Source organism: Tamandua tetradactyla, chromosome 14 (assembly GCF_023851605.1).
Source record: "Tamandua tetradactyla isolate mTamTet1 chromosome 14, mTamTet1.pri, whole genome shotgun sequence".
NCBI classification, from domain to species: domain Eukaryota; kingdom Metazoa; phylum Chordata; class Mammalia; order Pilosa; family Myrmecophagidae; genus Tamandua; species Tamandua tetradactyla.
In genome coordinates this window covers 67,157,890-67,176,860 of record NC_135340.1, presented here as the reverse complement: position 1 = coordinate 67,176,860, position 18,971 = coordinate 67,157,890, and the positions used below count along the sequence as shown (strand labels likewise).

The window sequence follows — 18,971 nt, the reverse complement described above, 5'->3', positions numbered from 1 at the left end:
TGAAAAAAAAAAGTGCCTGCATATACAATTAGCTTTCCATTTTAACAAATTTCACCAAAAGATCCTGTTGTAAACTCTGACTAAAAATCATGATGTGAGTACCATGAAATATAGTAAAAGGAAAATTTTTCTTTATTCACCAACCTATAGAAATCAGTCTGTTTTTAAGAAGGTTATGCCCTTTGGGTACAAAATTTATGAACAGTACTAAATTTAATGAACTGAAGAGATTAGTACTGTAGATAATTTAGTATTTGACAGTAAACTTCGTGTTTCATAAGTGAGAACATTCATTCATTTTTTTTCAGTTAAGTTTCCCCAACTTGGTTCATTGATATTGCTATTATCCAAAAGTTAGTAAGAAGTGGAATAGGGTTATGATGGAAACAAATGCACACACACTGGCATTTGAGAATGAATATATACTGGCATTAAGTGTGGGTTGGATGGAAACTAAGATAACCTGAAAGTAAAAATACTGAGTAAGTGGTGTTTGTGGTAATGTCATGCTTGGCTTAGGGAGGTAAATGTAAAGGAAAGAAAGAGGAGAAGGAGCATGATGATTGGTGATCAAACTGAAGATAGAAGAAACATTTTACTTTGTGTATATCATTAACTTTGCATTATGACTGTAGGGATTTATGAAACACAACACATCTCGCCAGAATGAACATTGCCTCACCAATTTTGACCTGGCTGAGTATCGGCAGGTGTTGAGTGACTTGGCCATTCAGATCTACCAGCAACTCGTGCGAGTGTTGGAAAACATCCTTCAGCCAATGATCGGTAAGGCTGGGGCCCTGCTGAGCATTGTAGTGTGTCCACCATAGCTACCTACCAGCAAAGGACCAACAGTGATCCATGTTTGGGAGCTTATATTCATACAAGAGAACATAAAGTAGTGTTAGGTGAAAATACGGGCCTAAGATTAGCTGAGGAATCCCAGAAATACAGGCATGACCAACTGTTAAAACATCAAAATCCACATGTTCAAAACAGCAATATCTGGTTTCCTTCCCTCTTATTTGATGCTACTCCCTAAAGATTGAGTTATGCCTTAGCCCCAGCCATAGACACCATATCGTCTCAAGTTTTCAAAAACACTTTAAACTTCAGTCTACATGCTATTACACTAGTCCTTTCTAGGGTGCACAAGTGATTCAGTGGTAGACTGCACACCTGCTATGTGGGAGACCAGCACTGAATTCCCATGAACCTACTCCCCCACCCACCCCCACCCTTGCCCCACAGACATACTCAAAACACTAAGGCCCAAATGAGCCACAGTAAAATAGCTGAGAAGCTACTATGGCAACACGAACAGGTCTCACAGATCTGCGTCAGACATTTATGTTGAGTTGTATATCTCATGGCCACTATGAAATTGCTAAAGGCAGTTTGGTTTAAAGTAGCAGTGCCTCATTAGTAGAACAGTGTTTCTTCCCCCTCCTTCTGCTGAACAGCTAGTGTGTGTGTGTATGTGTGTGTTTTCTACATATATGTATTCAGCTAAAATGTGTGATCCTGTGCATCTCTTTTTATGTGTGCACTATTCTGGGTGTTAATTTGTGTATCGTTACCTATGCTCCTTTGGAATGTGAAGGAAACTAGAATGTATGAAATAGGAACTAGGAGGCATTACAAATTGGAAGTTGCTCATTTTGAATACATTGGGATTTTTAATTTTTTTAAAGAGAGCTATCAGTCACTGTTATCTTCAGGCAAGTTAGCAGCAGTCTCTGAATCCTAATCCCAGCTACCCTTTCTTACCCCAACACATATTACCCCACAACTTCTTTATTTCTCTTTTATATGAGCTCATAGTATTTCATTTTCTATTGGAGGCCCACAGTTGGTTAACTAGAGACATAAAAGGCTTGGGACACTATGGGAAATAGCAGTGATTTCTTCAGTTTTCTTCTAAAAGTCATGAATTTGAAATAACCTAGCTCGGCTCAATGCAGAAGGTAAAATAGATGCAAAAAAAGGCCAGCTTAAGCCAATCTTTCTGGTTGAGGACAGGAAAAAAAAAGTTTTTATTGGCTAAAATGAGAAGCTTACTTTGAAGGTGTCCCACTCTAAATCACTATCCCATCTCAGTCATTTAACAAGGACAATAACAACAACAAACATGTTGAATTTGTATGAGATTCTGTGGAAGAGAAGAGAATTTTGTATCATAAGAGATACAAAATTGATTCAAACATGGCCCCTGCTCTCAAGGGAGTCCCCATCCAGGAGTGAGCATCCAAAACACCCTAGGAGAGACTTATGCCAAATGCCATGAAAGCACAATAGAGGAAACAGCAGTGCCACAGGTGAGAAGACCGAGTACAGGGAGGCTGGTGTGAAGTCTCACTGCTGTTTGGTGGGAAGGCCAGGATAAGGCCCAGCTCTGCCCAGCCCCACATTAGTGCATTCTCCCAAGCCTTCTCTAAAATAATTTTCCTGAGTCCTCCTATCTTTCTTGCTATTTGATTTGTCTCTGAAGCACAAATATTACTGGAGAATGTTTATCTTCTCCCTCTCTTCTACATGCCTTTCTCAGAAACCTACTTACAATACTTCATACTTGTGCTGTTAAAAGGTTACTATTTTAGAAAATAATATCATTAAGCTTTTTAAATTACATAGTATATTTGCTTTTAAGCATTATTCCTTCACTAAAGTTTAAAATCCAGACAAACTTTTTTGCGTGCAGTTCCTTTTCTTTCTATTTTGATGCTTAGATCATTTTCCCAAGTTGAATGTGTGTATGTGTGTGTGTATGTACTTGGAAACAAGTTTCCATCCAGATCTTCTCTTTCAACAACAATTAAAATACTCCTGCAGTCTCCGGCATGCTAGAGCATGAAACTATCCAGGGTGTGTCCGGGGTGAAGCCTACAGGGCTAAGAAAGCGAACCTCCAGTATCGCCGATGAGGGCACCTACACACTGGACTCCATCCTGCGGCAGCTCAACTCCTTCCACTCGGTCATGTGTCAGCATGGCATGGACCCAGAACTGATCAAGCAGGTGGTCAAGCAGATGTTCTACATCGTGGGGGCCGTCACCCTGAACAATCTCCTCCTGCGGAAGGACATGTGTTCCTGGAGTAAGGGCATGCAGATCAGGTGCGCAAATGCCAACAATCCCTCACAGCTGCTTTTTTGTGCCTAACTGGTCTGCCAGGTTGTAGATAGCTGATTATTTGTTTTAGACCAGTGGACCTGATGTTTGATGCCAAGCAACTAAGCAGCCAGGGAAGAACTGGCATGGTGCCACTTTCTCTTGCCTGGCTGGGTGTCTCCAGGTCTCATAGATTACTGCTTCTTGCCTGTGCCTTGCTAAGGAGCTGTTCTCATTATTTGATAGGAAACCCTGCTCTGCTGGGAAGCTAATTTTCTGAGGGAGTTCAGAGATGGTAAAGAGTTTTAATTATACAATAACAAAATATCAAATTATGATGAAGATTTCAAATGTTTTTACCTAAGGCAACAAGAATAGATCTTAATAGAGCTTTTACTAACACTTGAAATATGACCCTCTATATTTTAAGAAAATTTGCAGTCAATTTTATGCCCACTTCCTCAGCATAATCTGACTATTGTAATAGAATTTTTTGGCATACATTTGTTTTAAAACAGCTAGAAATTCACCAAGAGGGGAACGAAAGGATTTTTCCTACAAGTCTTTAGCTGCTCAACCTGAAAAAACTTTAGAATTCTTTTCCAATTTTCCATTCTGACTCAAATCCTATTAAAGTTAACTTTAAGAAGAGAATCTCTTCTACTCAGGTAGAATTTATATCTCTGTAAACTGTGCTTATAAATGTCACATTACCTGGTGTAATATCATAATTCCTCTGTTTGCCTGATTTCTGAGTTCTGATTCTGTGTCCATTTACTTTAGTATTAGTTTGAGAACCACTGTCACTTGGTTGGCCAATTCTTAAAACATCAATGTCTCTGTAGTTTGTCTCTCTCCAACTTTGGAGTCTTTGACTCTTCCAGTGGCCCTCATTTGTCTTCCTTCCATCCCTGAGCAGTCCTCAGGCTTCTATATCCATCACCCAGGTTCTTCCCTAAAGAGGGCCCGAGAATAAGGTATAAGTGGGGGACTTAGTTATTCAGTTAACTAACCTGAGTTTGCCTTAAGGAAAAGAGTGTTCTTAACAGATTATCAATTCTCACCCTCCAAAAGGAACCTATCTCTGAAATTGTAAGAAAAGCTAGAAAGTGTTTTCTGGTCAACTGTTTAATAAAGAGACCATATTATGTATTCCATTCATTTATTAGCAAGTCTTATTTTGTAACTTTTGCTATAGTGACTACATTTCTGTCTTTGGTTAAAGAGAATCATATTCTTGAGTTATTTAGTCTTATATGATTATGGTTATAAATCCCATGACTATTTATAATGATACTTTCTGAAGCACAGCTGATGAGATTTAAGAAAATTGAACAAAAATACCACCTGTCATTTTAACTGAAGATCCTGACAAGGCTACACACAAAAATGAAGACTTTTTTACAACATTAGCAAATTTGCATTCCCCCTCTCTCTCTCTCTCACTGTCACTGTCACTCGTACTCTCTCTTTTGCATAGGTACAATGTCAGTCAACTAGAAGAATGGTTACGTGACAAGAATCTAATGAACAGTGGGGCTAAAGAAACCCTGGAACCTCTTATTCAGGCTGCTCAGCTTTTGCAAGTGAAAAAGAAAACAGATGAAGATGCAGAAGCCATTTGTTCCATGTGCAATGCTTTAACTACTGCCCAGGTAAAGTAGTTTTCCCTATTATGATGTAATTTATCATTCATCAAGAGTTATCTTTAGGAAAATGAAGAAATATTCTAGTTATTGCTCTTGTCTCTCAGTTGACTTCAATTGTGTCAGAGAAGATATATATCTCTACAGGTCTTAAAGAAAGGAGATTTTACCAGAAACTGATACATTTCAATGCTACTCATAATCATCCATCCTCAGTATTCAGCAGATATTTATTGAATGCCTATGGTGTCTTTTTGTCATGTTCCACACAATGGAATATAGCCATGGATTAAATCCTGCTCTTGTGAGGTATACATTCTATGGAGCTTATATTCCATAAAATAATTTTCCATAAGATTTGATAGGTCAATGATTCTTTAGACTTCTCTTTTTTATGACAACTCTCGTTCCTTTCAGTTCAACAAATGGCTAGTTGAGCTCTGATCTTGTGGCACCATACTTGTTGCTGGGGGAGATAACTTTAAAAAATAAGAAACAATTTCTGTCTTTTAGTTCCTTACAATCTTCCAGGGAAGACAAAGATGTCCACATCCAACTCTAAGATACTCTCGCAAGTTAATCAGAGGACTGGGGAGAGTGCTGAGTCAGTGATAACTGACTGGTTTCAGTGAAGGTCCCATTAGACTGGGCTTTGAAGGGCAGCTAGAATTAGAAGATATGAAAAGATAGGAAGGGCATCTGAGGCTGATGGCAACAGCATGAGGCAAGAGACAGGCATTAGTATGCTTATTGTTCCATTGTCATAGCATGGAGCTCCTCAGTCGTACTTAATTTTGCAATTAAAACTCAATAAGTAGATAATGGGAATCAAGATTTCCCATTTCTGAATGCTGAACTCTTAGTTACATAATTCTTGCTAAGAATAAAGCACAACCATATTACTTCATAATGGTCTTCATATTCTACCCTCTTCTCCCCCATTTCTGCCAAATGTGGAGAATTAGAATACACTGAGGGAAACATGACTATATAGAAATTTGTTATCCAACTTTTAAAGAATATACTTTATATTCCATATGCTTTAAGCACATATTTTATAGATTGAGAGAGAGAAATATTTCCATTTTCATGGTATTATGAGTAGAGCAGTGCTGTCCAATACAACAGCCACTAGTCATATGTGATTATTAAAGTTTAAATTGGAATCAATTAAAAGTAAATAAAATAATTCAATTATGCACTGAATCTTTAGTTTTTCCAGATTATCAATACCTGGTTTGTATTTGGTAATATGCTGAAAGTTGAAATGATTTCACTTTCCACAGATTGTCAAAGTTTTGAATTTATATACTCCAGTTAATGAATTTGAAGAAAGAGTCTCTGTATCATTTATTCGTACTATTCAGGTAAGATCTCCCAGGCTTTTTTTTTCCTTTAATTCACTAGCATTCTTTTGAGTGAAAATTTTTATTATATTATTTTATCTAATTTTCACAGTGCAGTAATTTGTTAATAAAAATTTTGGTTTTAGGGGGAAAATAAAGTGATTTTAAAACAAAGATAAACATTCTTCATTAGTTGAGTTTTTGTGGTTAAAGGTTGGGCAGAAAAAAATCTTTATAGATTCAAAGAACTGATGCTTTTTCTTTCTTCTTTTTTTTAATCTTCTCAGATGCGATTACGAGACAGGAAAGACTCTCCTCAGCTGCTCATGGATGCTAAACACATCTTTCCTGTCACCTTTCCTTTTAACCCATCCTCCCTCGCATTAGAAACGATACAGATTCCAGCCAGCCTGGGCCTGGGATTCATTTCACGGGTCTGAAAGAGATGTCCAGGCAAACATTGACAATACATTTCTAGCTTGAAATAAGAACCCATTATTTCCTGTAAGCTACTGAAAACGCATTTTTAAAGGAGAAAATACTGATTATCTCCCAAACAAGAAGTTATTAACTGAAAATCTTAGAATATTTTCATCACCTTGGAAAGAAAGGTTCCTTTGTGCCATGTTACCTTTATAGCAACACTCATCCCTGATACATTAGGTAGCCTTAGTTTACATGCAGTTGAATGACAAAAGGAAAGCAGGGAAGAAAGGAGAAAAAGTATCTTCAGCTGCTAGCCTTTATTTTAAATCCTTAGCCCTCCCTTTGGGTATTATAAACACAGATTCCATATATGAGCTGTTGTTAGGAAGGAACCAACAAAGAATCTCCCTGAGCTCAATGGAAGAACTGAAAGGAAAATCACCATTGAGTACATATCACCTTAGGAATCAGTGTTGATATTGTCAAACTGGAATGAAGAAATAAACTGGCAATATGTATAGTAATTGGTGAGGTAACCTCCTTATTTGTGTCTCTATGATATCAAGATATTAGAAGAACTGTTGGTTTGCTGTATAGCATAGATGTCCGTTTATACTGTAGTTTACTCAGCATTTTAAATTGCTGCTACATACTTGTTTCTTTAAAATGTAAGTGATACTTGTTTTAGCCTACTACAACAATAAGCTTCTCTTTTATCAACTCTGTTTACAATTCAATCAAATCACACTTATAACTGGATTACGTGCAAATATCTACAGATTCACCTGCTAAGAAAACTGGTGACTTAGCACAAGTAGCAGATACTGGAAATCATGTACGAATAGGACAAAATGTTTTCCATTTAGGGAATAGGATTAAACAAAATGGCTACTGTTAATGTCATTATTTATTCAAGATGTATTACATTGATGTGCTCATTAATTTTCCCTGGGTGGATATCACATCAGGGTACAGTGCTCTGTGAAGTGATTTATTTTTAGGTACCAGATCTGATTCCTGCAGTGCATATTTTCAACCTTGACCAGTTTTACCCCTTCATAATTTATTAAGAATTAATCTTACTTACTATATAGAAAAGTGTCAGAATATTCATGATTCAGCTCTTGAAATCTTGATTATTCTATGAATTATGCAAAAGAAGATGTACAATAAATATTTAATTATGATTCTGATTTTTTTAGGCTTTGCAACTTCATAATTGTTCTCAGATACCACTAGATACATTAAAAATCATCATATTAGAAATACTTTTAGAAGACTTATGTAAGAACTATAAGAAGATTGTTAAATTTTATAAGGGATTTGGCTCAGTAAGACCCAGATTCTATAAGTTTTCATTCTGAAATTCTAATTAAATGTACTCTTCATTTTTCCTAGAAGTCTTAATAATTCCTTAAGGTTTTACAAAAGTAAATCCTTAGCTTTCATTAGAAACCCTGGTTCTGAATTACACAGTCATAGATTTATATAATTTAACTGTTGAATGTTCTATAAAAATGGCATATCTTATTAAAATATGTGCAATATTATTAATGGAACTTAAACAGTTTCAAATCAGTGATAAAAATTGTCATTAAAAGATAAAGACTGTCTTTTAATTTATTTGGGCCTCAGTTTCCTTGTCTGTAAAATAAAAGGTTTGGGCAGTGAACTCTTAAGGTCCCTCCCATGTTCTGAAATTCCTTCCTTTGGATCCTAGAGAAAGGAGCTGCTGTTACTGAGTTGGCCCTCTGCTGGATAGACCAGTGTTCTGGTCCCTGTTAATTCCAAGAAATTAATAAAATTAAAATCACAAGTTTGTGTATCCATAGCTATTCTTAAATGTAGATGATTTATGTACATAATTTTAAGAAATCCTACTGTATTTATATTATTTGAAAGTTAAGTAGGTAATTTTATTGATTCATGTACTCCTTTATTTAGATTGTATACATGTATTTATTTTGCAAAATCAACCCAAAACAATGCTAATTTCAATCAGATTCTTTCCATTTTCCCTGTGTCAGTATGGTTTTCAATGAACAATTAACTCATAACCATTTTGTTAGTATTGAATGAGGCAGAATCCAATAGCCTATGTGGGAGGCTGGGTGAGAGAGTTGCTAAAACAAAAATGCAACCATAGTGTAGGCTATCCACCTCAGACCCAGAAACTCTCACAGATCCTCTCCCAAGCTTAGTCCTGGGTGGTATGTCCCAAGCACACCCTGAATCTTGTAAGGTCTTTAAGAGCCCACAGTAACTCTCACCCATTGCTTTATCTTACTCCCAGATAGCTCATACCCTGAAACCTCCTTCTCCCTCTCCCCTTTTTCCTCTCCTTCCACTCCCCCTCCCTTCTCTTTCTGCCTTTCTCATCTCCTGACTTTCTGCTGTCAAGTACTGGAGACTTATTCCACACCTGGGCCAGAGCTTGCAGCACTGCCCATCCAGTTTCACCTGCTCCAGCAATGGTAGCATAAAGGTTCTGCTGTTCCAGGGCTCCAGCTTCCTCCAAAGCCATAATCCCAGATAGTGATCTTTTAGTGCCCTGAGGATTTTTAGTTTTAACAAGAATAGCTCACAGCCAGGGAACTCCCAAGACCCCAAAAATGATTCTGTATACTACTTCTCAAGGATTTAGTGATATTCTGCTGTCTCTGAGTATCTTTTGGCCAGTTTGAGCATTGCTCGCCCTTCCTTCTGTCAATCCACACCTTCTCACCGACCTACAAACATAGTTCACCAGCCTTCCCTCATGTCTTATTTATCCCTCACTCCTTCTCTTCCCTCAACATAATCATAATTCATTGCCTGCTATCTCACCTGCAGTTTGACCTGCCATGAAGGCAGGGGAATGAAGTCAATATTCACTTGCCCATTCTGGCCTGGGGACAGGCCTTTATGCCAATCTCTGCACAAGTTCTTATTCTCACTTCTCTGCAGAACATTCTTTGACATTACCGCTATTTTGCTTTTTCATAAATCCTGTGTTGGCCAAGAATTCAAAGGAAGACCTTGAAAACCAGAACAGTTCCTTCTTTTGATAATCCCTTCCTAATCGTCCCCTACCCAATCACTTCACATACAGATTCATCTCACACCCTTGGAATGCAAAGCTGAAAAATTAGAAGCAATTTGCCTTCTATAGCTTTTCTTTAGATTAAGACTTTGATCACCTGAACTGACACTAAAGCAAGGGGTAAAGATGATATGCGATAAAATCTAAGTATAGGCTTGTGATACCATTGGAAGTTTTGAAAATCCCTCATGTACCTGACTTTTTTTGTCAAGTTCAAAAGTACAAAAATATATTCCAAAGCCATTTGATAGGCATTCTGGGGATTTGGGTCAGTTTGGATGTTCTGCTCTGTTAGTCATTCCATTTCAGTGGATGATTGAGAGTTGGCTTTTTCTTGGTGAGTGCTTATGCACAATATAGGTCAAATGTTTTAATATCACAGTGGAGTAGGCTATGAAAATACTTTATTAAAATTTCAGTGTAATTATTTTTGTGAGAAATTTCTAATAACCCTAGGTAAAGGGCACTTGCCTCCAGTCCAAGAAGTCCTCACACGATGTTCATCTCTCTCTTTCTCTCCCTCTCACACACTCATACACACACACACACAGTCACCAGTTCATTCTTCTGGAAGCATAATCAAGGATTCTCTGGGTGACTTCCACTGGTTAGGATAAAACAGAGGGCAAAAACTTAGTGACTCTTAGATTCCCCTGTTGGAAGTAGCACAGAAACAGGACCTGTGTCTGGATATACTTTACTGCAGTTCTCTTTCTCTGTGCTACCTCATTTTATCCTCACAGCAGCACTGGAAGGTAGATAGTGTAGCTACTACAATCACTTCCTGATGATAATTTGAGATGGAAATCAGTCAGCAACTGACCAAGAGGTTGCACAGCCCTATAGTGGTTCTGTTTTCCCATAGACGGCAGGGCAGTGGAGCAAATATGAGGCTGGAGACTTTAAAAAGTGTGAGATTACACATGATTCTTCCTGAAAGCGTCCCAGGGCAGCAAGAGTGCTTTTTTTCCTTTCCGAGTTGGCAACTAGCATATGGGAACTGAGTAATAGCTGAGTGGCGAGTTTGTTCTAATGAGATGAAGCACCCAGAACCAAGTGGTTTTCCTTTTTGTCATAATTACCTGTAATAATTAAGTCTGACTTTTGTAATAAATTAGTACTCCCTCGGAAGGTGCAACACTTTGTTTAGATCATAATTAGGTAGGCAGTCTCAACCAAAAAGACAGGAAGTGGTGAAAGCCTCCCTGCCATTAAGAGGAGGTTACTCTTAACACGTACTCCCCAGAGGCTCTGTTGAAACTGTCAGGTAAGCCATGAAGCCTATGGAGAACCTGCAGCTGCAGGCCAAGCCCCAGAAACTCAGGCTCCGCTACCCTCCCCAATTTAGTTTCTCATCACAGAATAACCCAGGTCACTGGGTGCTGTCGGAAGTCTGTCCACAAGGCAGGCCATATACAAGTAAGCATGCATTTGAATATCACAATGTATGCATGCCTACAGGTGTTTCCTTTGGACTAGGAGATATGCTCTGTGCATGCTAGAGCAACTTACTGTATTGCTGTAGCCTATGTTCATGGATAAATGCTCTGTAATTTGTTCTCAAGCTGTGCTGTGAGGGCCGCCTTAACCCCTGTCCCCTTCTCCTTCTAGACTGCCTTAAGTTCTCTGGAACTTTTCCTCTGTAAGGGATATCCTACTTGGAGAGGGTATCTTGCCCTGTTTTTCATGGTTTTGTGAGGGTTTTTGTTGGATGTGGCCTCCAACCACTAATTCCTTTCCTTCCTGCATGACCCATTGGTTTCTCCTTTCTCTCCTTTCTGTTATTTCCAAACAGGGATTAAAATTATGGGACAGCAACATTTTCAGAGCCAATAAGGTGTTGGCTTAGAGAATGTTCCTTGAGTTAATGGTAACTCCATGTCACAAATAAGCAAATGGAAAAACTAGATGTTAGATTCTTGGTAACTCTTAAATGTCTTGTTTTCCACCAACCCTTAATAAAGGTAAAGGGGACAACTCTTTGAAACCTTTCATGGACATTCTTCTTTAAAAATTTTTTTAAGAACCCTGTACTATAAAAGATTATGTAACAACAGGAAATATATGTTCTAATCCATTGTGCTAACCTAAATTTAATCAATCTGGAATTACAGTGCATTTTCTCTGTAGATCAGGAACTGAAAAGCACTATGTAAAAATATCTACCAAAATTAATTTTATGCATTTTTAATTTTATAGTTGAGTTTGATTAAAATGTTACTAGCTTAATAGATATTATCAGATGCATAAAATGTCTGGAAATAACTAACATGTCCTTACTATTGTAATATTGCTTGAAATATTTGAAGGAAAAAATGTCTTTTCAGTTGAAACTGGTGTATATATAAATCACACTTGGTAGGTCAGTACATTTTCATGCATTTTGAGATCACTAGTTTCAAATATCTCATTATAACCCTGGTTATAATAAAATTTTAGCCAACATTTCGGGCTCTCTAAATCACTTGAACCATTTAATTTTTTCCCACGAATGTTGTTTTTTCTTTAAATGTGGGTATCTAAGTTGTAATTTATGATTCCTAATAAGTATTTTTGTCAGATCCTGGAGTAACATTGACTTTTTCTGTCCGTGAAAAATTTTAATTGGTGTATCAGTGTTGCACAGAAATGTGCTCATGACATTTGGCACATTGTATTTTAATTTATTTTACTGTGAAATGGATATGTCTTTGAACTACAGTGCAATTGAACATTACAGTTTTTCAAAAATTTTTCCTTGTTCAGTCTGAGGAATGAATTCTACTTTGATCTGCGTAGAAGAATGCGATATAGTTAATCTTTGAAAAATTCCTAGGTAAATCCATTAAAAATTCTTAGGTGATCTATTAAAAAGGAAGCATAAGTGCTGAGAAGTGGAAGTCTTTATCAACTAACTCTAGTTTTAAACTGAACTCATTCTAGCATATCTCACATAAAATTTTTAAAAATAAGTTAATAATTCACTTCATATCAGCAGAAACCTTTGAAGTATAGGTTTTCACTAGATATCACTTTAGTGCTAAGATGAAATTCAAAACAATATCAGAATGACAATTATGCTCTAAATTTGTAGTTGTCTGATGTTCTACCTGGTAAATGTGTATCATTAATGCTGTACTCTCTGGGTTATCATAGAAAATTGTTCAAATAAAGATATGGATACAAAGGTTTTTTTGTCAAGTGTCTTATAAATAAACCCATGGCATGTTTAAAAACAACAAAACAAGTTTTTCTGAAGATTGGTAAATGTCATATGACACCGTGAGAAGATTCTAAGAAGTCTCAGTAATATAAAAGCTGGCATGTTCCCCTACTATCCTGGACAACAGGGTGACTGATATGATAAAGAGGATAAGTGTCAAACACTTAATATACAAGCAAAAAACAAATGGGAAAACAACATCTTCTCAAGAAGTCACACCTAAATACATTGGGATTCTCTGACAGAGATATAGACATAGCAAAAAGTAATTTGGTATATGTAATCTACTTAGATTTTCAAAAGATTAAGATGTGATTTTGTATCAAATGTATTTTTAATGGCGGTAGAGCGACTTTTTTAGTATAATACAAAAATCGAAGACATATGGAGATGGGCTTTCAACATAGATACATGAAGAGCTGGGTTATGCAGATCTTTGGTTTGATTAGCCTCATCTTCATTTATAATATAGAGAAATGAGTATACATGATTTCATATACATTATACCATTCCTCCCCCCTGTTCTGACACATTCATTCATTTAACTCATTTGTTAAGTGCTTTTCTCTTCTGGGCACCATATCGGACCCTAGAAATACAGCAGTACCCAATTTAGATTCAATCACTGACCACACAGACTGTGGGACACTAGGATGTTAAAATAATGAAATCTCAGGCGAGCCATGGTGGCACAGTGGCAGAGTTCTCGCCTGCCGTGCAGGAGACCCAGATTCGATTCCTGGTGCCTGCCCATGCAGGAAAAAAAAAAAAAAAGTAATGAAGTATCAGGGTTTTTCTCCCCAAATAAATTGTAACCTATTCAAGGTTATCCCCATAAGAAAACCACTCTCATCCAGCAGCATTTTGATATGTTCTTTAGGATTCTTCTGGTACATGTGACAACCAAACTCATCAAGAAGGGAATGTTAAATAATGAAAAGTTCGGGCACAGCTTCCAGCATGGCTATATCCGGTGCCCAAACATTAGCATCAGGGATCTCTGCTTTGCTTTCCTCTGTGTGAGCTATGTTCCACAACTCGTGGCAAAGATGGTCCTTAGTAGCACTAAGATTCATTCTGTGGCTTTGCCTTCCAGCCTCTTTCTCAATGTTGCCAGTAAAGTGTGCCAGGATGGAGTCTTATTGACTGGCTTGAGTTCTACTTGCATCCTGGAGACAGTCGCTGTGGGAATGCTCTGATCGGCCCAGGCTCGGCCATATCCTTACCACTGAATCTAAATATTGGGTTAACTTCACAAAAAGCTCAGGACTGATGAGATAGTGGTGGGGGTTCATCAGTGAAAAGACGATAAAATTAACAGAGGAATTGAAAGCAATAACTCACCACAATGTATTCTCTTGAATGGGAGAGAAAGGGACAGAAACTGTGCTGCTCTGGGAATACACCATATAAGCGAGAGTGTGATGCTGCTGGTGACCAAGGCAGCCTTATTAGTCAGTGTGAGTGGACAGAGGCGTGAGCAAGGTAATTACCCAGAAGAATTCTGAAGTAGAGTTTACCACTCAAAACAAGGACCTGGGAAATCAATGTAGTTTGTCTATAAATATTGGCCTCTGCGTTCCTGGAGCCAAAATGTGATGGGTGCTGTTCAAAACAGGAAAAATAAAAGCTTTCATACAGGATTTATCAGCACCATCTTGGCCCACTGTGGGCAGTTCTGGTCATTGGATCTCAAGCAAAATACATAGGGAATAGAAAAGTTTCAGAAGAGAATTAAAGACAGGAAGCTTCCCATAAGACAGTCTGAAAGTACTGTCACAGTTCAGCCTGGAGAATTGAAGGCCAAGAGGGCAAGAATGTGAGCCAGTGTTAAAAGATTATGGTTGGCACAGTTAAGAAAACCATGAATTATTCACCATTCTTGATTATGATATGCTGACATATTTTGAAGCTTCAGCAAGGTTAAGAAAGGTTAGCGGAAAGGAAATAACATACTAGTTTATGTTATCGGTGATAAATTCTGAAATTCATTTCCCAGGAGTCTGTGCTATGAAGAAACTTAAGTGAATTTGAAAGGGGTTTGCTCAGTGCTACTGGTGACAAAACCAAAAATGATCACTAAGAAGGGCTGAGCTATACCAAATTTTCAGATTATAACCCAGGGAGACTGTGGTACCTTTTCATCCATGGTCTTCTAGAAACAGAATTTTGGGCTGAATGACCTTCGTGTCTAACCTTAGGATAATAATCATTGTGTAAAAGGACAGGTTTCTGTAGAGGAAGGGGAAGAGTAGGAGGCTTTGATAGATAACCTCATGAGAATGGGAGAAGGGAGAGAGGAAGAGACAGATGGTGTTAGGGCTAGTCATAATAAGGGAATGGGCAAAGAAAGACAATGCCAAATGGCCATGGACAACTATTCTTGATATCTTTCTCAAATTTTAAAAGTAGACTTTCAGCTTCCAGTGTGGAATATTGAAGAGCTCAGCAAATCCTCTCCTCAAATATCAATAATAATGAACACAATTGTCAAAAAATGTTCAATTCTATAAATTGAACAAAGGCATACAACAAATTATAAGCAGTTATTTGTGAAAAATGATCGAACTCTGAGTAAGAATAATAGGAGTCTGCAGCATTCTCACCTGGGGCTATGCCCACCATCCTCCCTGCCCAGTGAGAACCAACTGTGCTGCTTGAAGGGAATCAGCTGACCCAAGTGGAGCACAGAAAAATCCCCACCCAGCAGCATAACAGCAGCGATCTCGGGGGCAAATGAATGGGAAAGACCAGTAGGTTGGCTAGCCTGAGGTTGCAATCCTGGTTGGAGCAAGCGGTGGACGAGCAGACTTCCAGAAATGTAATGGGGAGATCTAAAAATAAAAATGACACAGCCATAGAGGACCTTGATAATGTCTCTGCATATCCACACAGGAGTGACCAGAGAAAGCCCGAGTTATCTACACATCTCGGGCTGGTGTACCCGTGCAGAGAATTGCTGAGAGGTCCCAGTGGAAAGTAAAAGTCAGGGCAGAATTGAAAACTAACTGAACTTTGAATGTGCCCCCCAACCTATCGTACATCCATCAGCAGAAGGTGGAAACATTTTTGGGCATTTGAGCACAACCTCTGACCAATCAAATGATGACTGCTAAACTTACAGAGAGAAGGGTAACCCCTAGGAATCAAGATTTAAAAACAAGAACAAGAATAACAAAAAGAGAAAAGAAAAACTGAAGGGAGACATCAGCGGCCATACACAATGGGAGAAACCATTTGCATGGATTTAGTTCAACCACCAAAAAAAAAAATAGCAAGAACAACTCTTGGGTGGGAAAACAACAACAACAACCAGAATCCAGACTTGCAAAATTATAAGATGTGCAAAGGGATAGGAATGTGTGGCCCATACTCGGGGGGGGGGGGGGGGGGAAAGTAGTCCATAGAAACAGTCTCTGAGTGGACCCACATTCGTAATTAGCATGCAAAGACTTCATTATATGTGTATTAATATATTCAATTAAATAATTCATTGTTTAAAGAATTAAAGAACAGTGATTCAACTATTAGAGGATCTTCGTAAAGAGATAGAAATTATATATATAAATAAAATGGAAATTCTGGAACTGAAAAATACATGAACGAACAGAAATGGAAAACCGACTTAAGGGATTCTGCAGCAGATTTGAGTTGTTAGAAAAAAAGAATACGAAAACCTGAAGAGAGAGCAAAATAAAGTACCAGATGAGGAACAGAGAGAGAGAAGAATGAATAAAAATGGACAGAGTCTCAGAACCTGTGGGACAATAAGCATACCAATATATGAATAATGGAAGTTCTAGAAGAAGAAAAGACAGATGAGAGGGCAAAAATAATTTGAGGATATAATGGCTGAAACTTCTCAAATTTTGTAAAATCATTAATCTACCAATGCAAGCTCATAGAACTCCAAGTAGGATAAACACAAAGAGATCCACACCTGGACACATTATGTGCAAACTGTTGAAAAACAAAGAGAGAATATCTGGAAAATAGCAAGAGGAACAATCAAAAGGGGAACAAAAATATCATTAATGAATGATTAGCCCATCAGAAACAATAGAAGCCACTAACATGGTGTCATCACAAAATATTGTCAGTGACTCATCAAATACATTGAAAAGAAAACGTGAAGATGATGATAATTTGTAATCTAGCTTTGAGACACGTAACGTGTATACTTGGTCTTGAATCCATTGGACTTAATTTAAACATGCACGCTGGATCTTTTCAAGTTCTCTTTTAGAAAACTTAATTAGTATTTAATGAGTAAATATTGTTACCATACTTTTCAACTGAGATGGATTTTCTTTAAGAAGATCAGTGGTAGTTTTCTTAAGCTTTTAAGTGTAAAAAGATAAAGTTGTCACACAGCAATTTGATTGTTGATACTTTGGCAATTCTATTTTTACAAGTTGTTTTCCTTTTCATTATCACCCACAGAAATAATAGTTGCAACAAGTTTAAGTTGCAACTTAAACTTATTCATTATTCATTATTTTTGTTACTAATAAAAGTGTCACTTCTGTTGTCTTCTGATGCTTAGATAATAGTATGATATGTAGTACATGTCACTTTTATAGTCAGTTTTCTCAGAGTTCTGAAGTATAACCATGTTTCATTTTTGTAGAGACCACTTAGAGTTTTTATTCATAGTGAATCCTCAACGGTTGGAATTTATCTTTCTCAATTGCCCAATTTCTTTTTAAGTACCATTTTTTCTGTCTCTTTTATTTTATTTTAAGACCCTTGGTGTCTTCCTTTTAGCATCCATGCCCCTTTTATCATATTCATTTTTTCAAGTATCCCTTCTTGCAGGTCAAATTTGAGCACCTTTGCTTGTCATAGTCTTCATACTATAAGCCAGCATCATGCTATTATTTATAATCCAGGTCTGTCATTTAGTTTATCGTTTCTAAGCTTAGATTTTGCTGTGATACATGGATAGCCATTCTGCATTTTAAATCTATATGAAATTTGGTTTTGTTCCTCATTTCCTGAACTTCAACCTGTTTTTGACATGTGATTTCCGCGTCACATACCGTAGTCAATAAGCCCACTCAGTGTAACTAACATTTCTGAACCTAAAGAGCTGCTGTGTAATCTATCATCAAAAGCACCGAGAGTGTTGCTTTGGAACTTGATTTCCTTCAGCAGTCTAAAGCTCTGTATTTGCCGGGTGGGCGAGGAGCAGGACGTGGAGTGGGGCGGGGCACAACAGTGCGGCGGCAGGTTGGGGCGCTGGCATAGGCACGGGTCGGGGACATTACGCTGGTGTCTGGGAGGTGGGGTGCAGGGCGTGGGGTTGTGGAGGGGTGTGTGGGGGCCGTGGGGGCGGGTGCAGCTCGGGCAGGTCTTGGCAATCATCCAGTTCACACTGCTCCGGAAGCCTAAGGATTTGTACATAGAATTCAGCGCACCAGTTAACACTGAACGTCTGTTTTGCTTTGAAAAGTCTTAGTTATACAGATTTTTATTCCATACAAAATTTAAAAATCATTGTGCATGTCTCCAGAAAGTCCTGATTTTGTAATTTTGATTCCAATTATATTAGGTTTGCCTGATAACTTGGGGGAGAATCAATATCTTTGCAATATTAAATATTGCATCCGTGAAGATGACATATAGCTCTCTTTTTATTCAGGTCTTCTTTTATGCCCTTTAAGAGAAATTTAAACATTTTCTTCACGAAAGTCAAATACATTTTGTTGGCTTAATTCCCAAACATTTCATATTTTTGTTGATATTGTAAACATCTAATTTTCTATTGTATTTTCTAAGTGGTTATTGCTCACATAAAGGAAAATGACTCTTTTATATTTGCTGAACTCTCTTTAAAAATCTAATAGTTATTTACTCTCTTGAGTTTTCTATTTAAGTGATTTGATCTTCTGCTTTTGCCAGTAAACACGCTAAGAGTTAAGTGAGCTAAAACTTGGACCGGAACGGCCTAGACTACACCTGCTCCCTCCTTTGGAGAGCGCCAAACTCCGCTCCAGCTCTTTCTTGGCGGAAAGGTTGGAGCTCGCGCCAGGTGGCCCCACTTTCTCTCCGCGAACCTGCGAGGAGGAGGGGTCGCTCCCCCCACCCCCGCGCTCCAGCCAATAGCGGCGAGGACTGGCCACGCTGGACTCGTGAGGACCAATCCCGGGACCGAGT

At 37.9% G+C, this 18,971-nt stretch overlaps 1 protein-coding gene across 12 annotated transcripts in view; it reads left to right on the top strand.

Moving 5' to 3' along the window:
* The window catches only part of MYO5A (myosin VA), a 278,306-nt gene extending 265,513 nt beyond the window's left edge, over window positions 1-12,793 (top strand). For 10 of the 12 annotated variants that reach the window (XM_077127922.1, XM_077127921.1, XM_077127920.1 and 7 more), the window contains 5 exons: window positions 636-786; window positions 2,833-3,115; window positions 4,591-4,765; window positions 6,043-6,123; window positions 6,390-12,792. In XM_077127922.1, coding sequence (XP_076984037.1) covers window positions 636-786; window positions 2,833-3,115; window positions 4,591-4,765; window positions 6,043-6,123; window positions 6,390-6,542 — 843 coding nt within the window. In that variant the 3' untranslated portion in view covers window positions 6,543-12,792. Of the gene's footprint in view, window positions 1-635; window positions 787-2,832; window positions 3,116-4,590; window positions 4,766-6,042; window positions 6,124-6,389 lie in introns of all 12 variants that reach the window. The other 2 variants (XM_077127928.1, XM_077127929.1) reach the window with 1 other exon arrangement.
* Window positions 12,794-18,971: the final 6,178 nt, after the last annotated feature.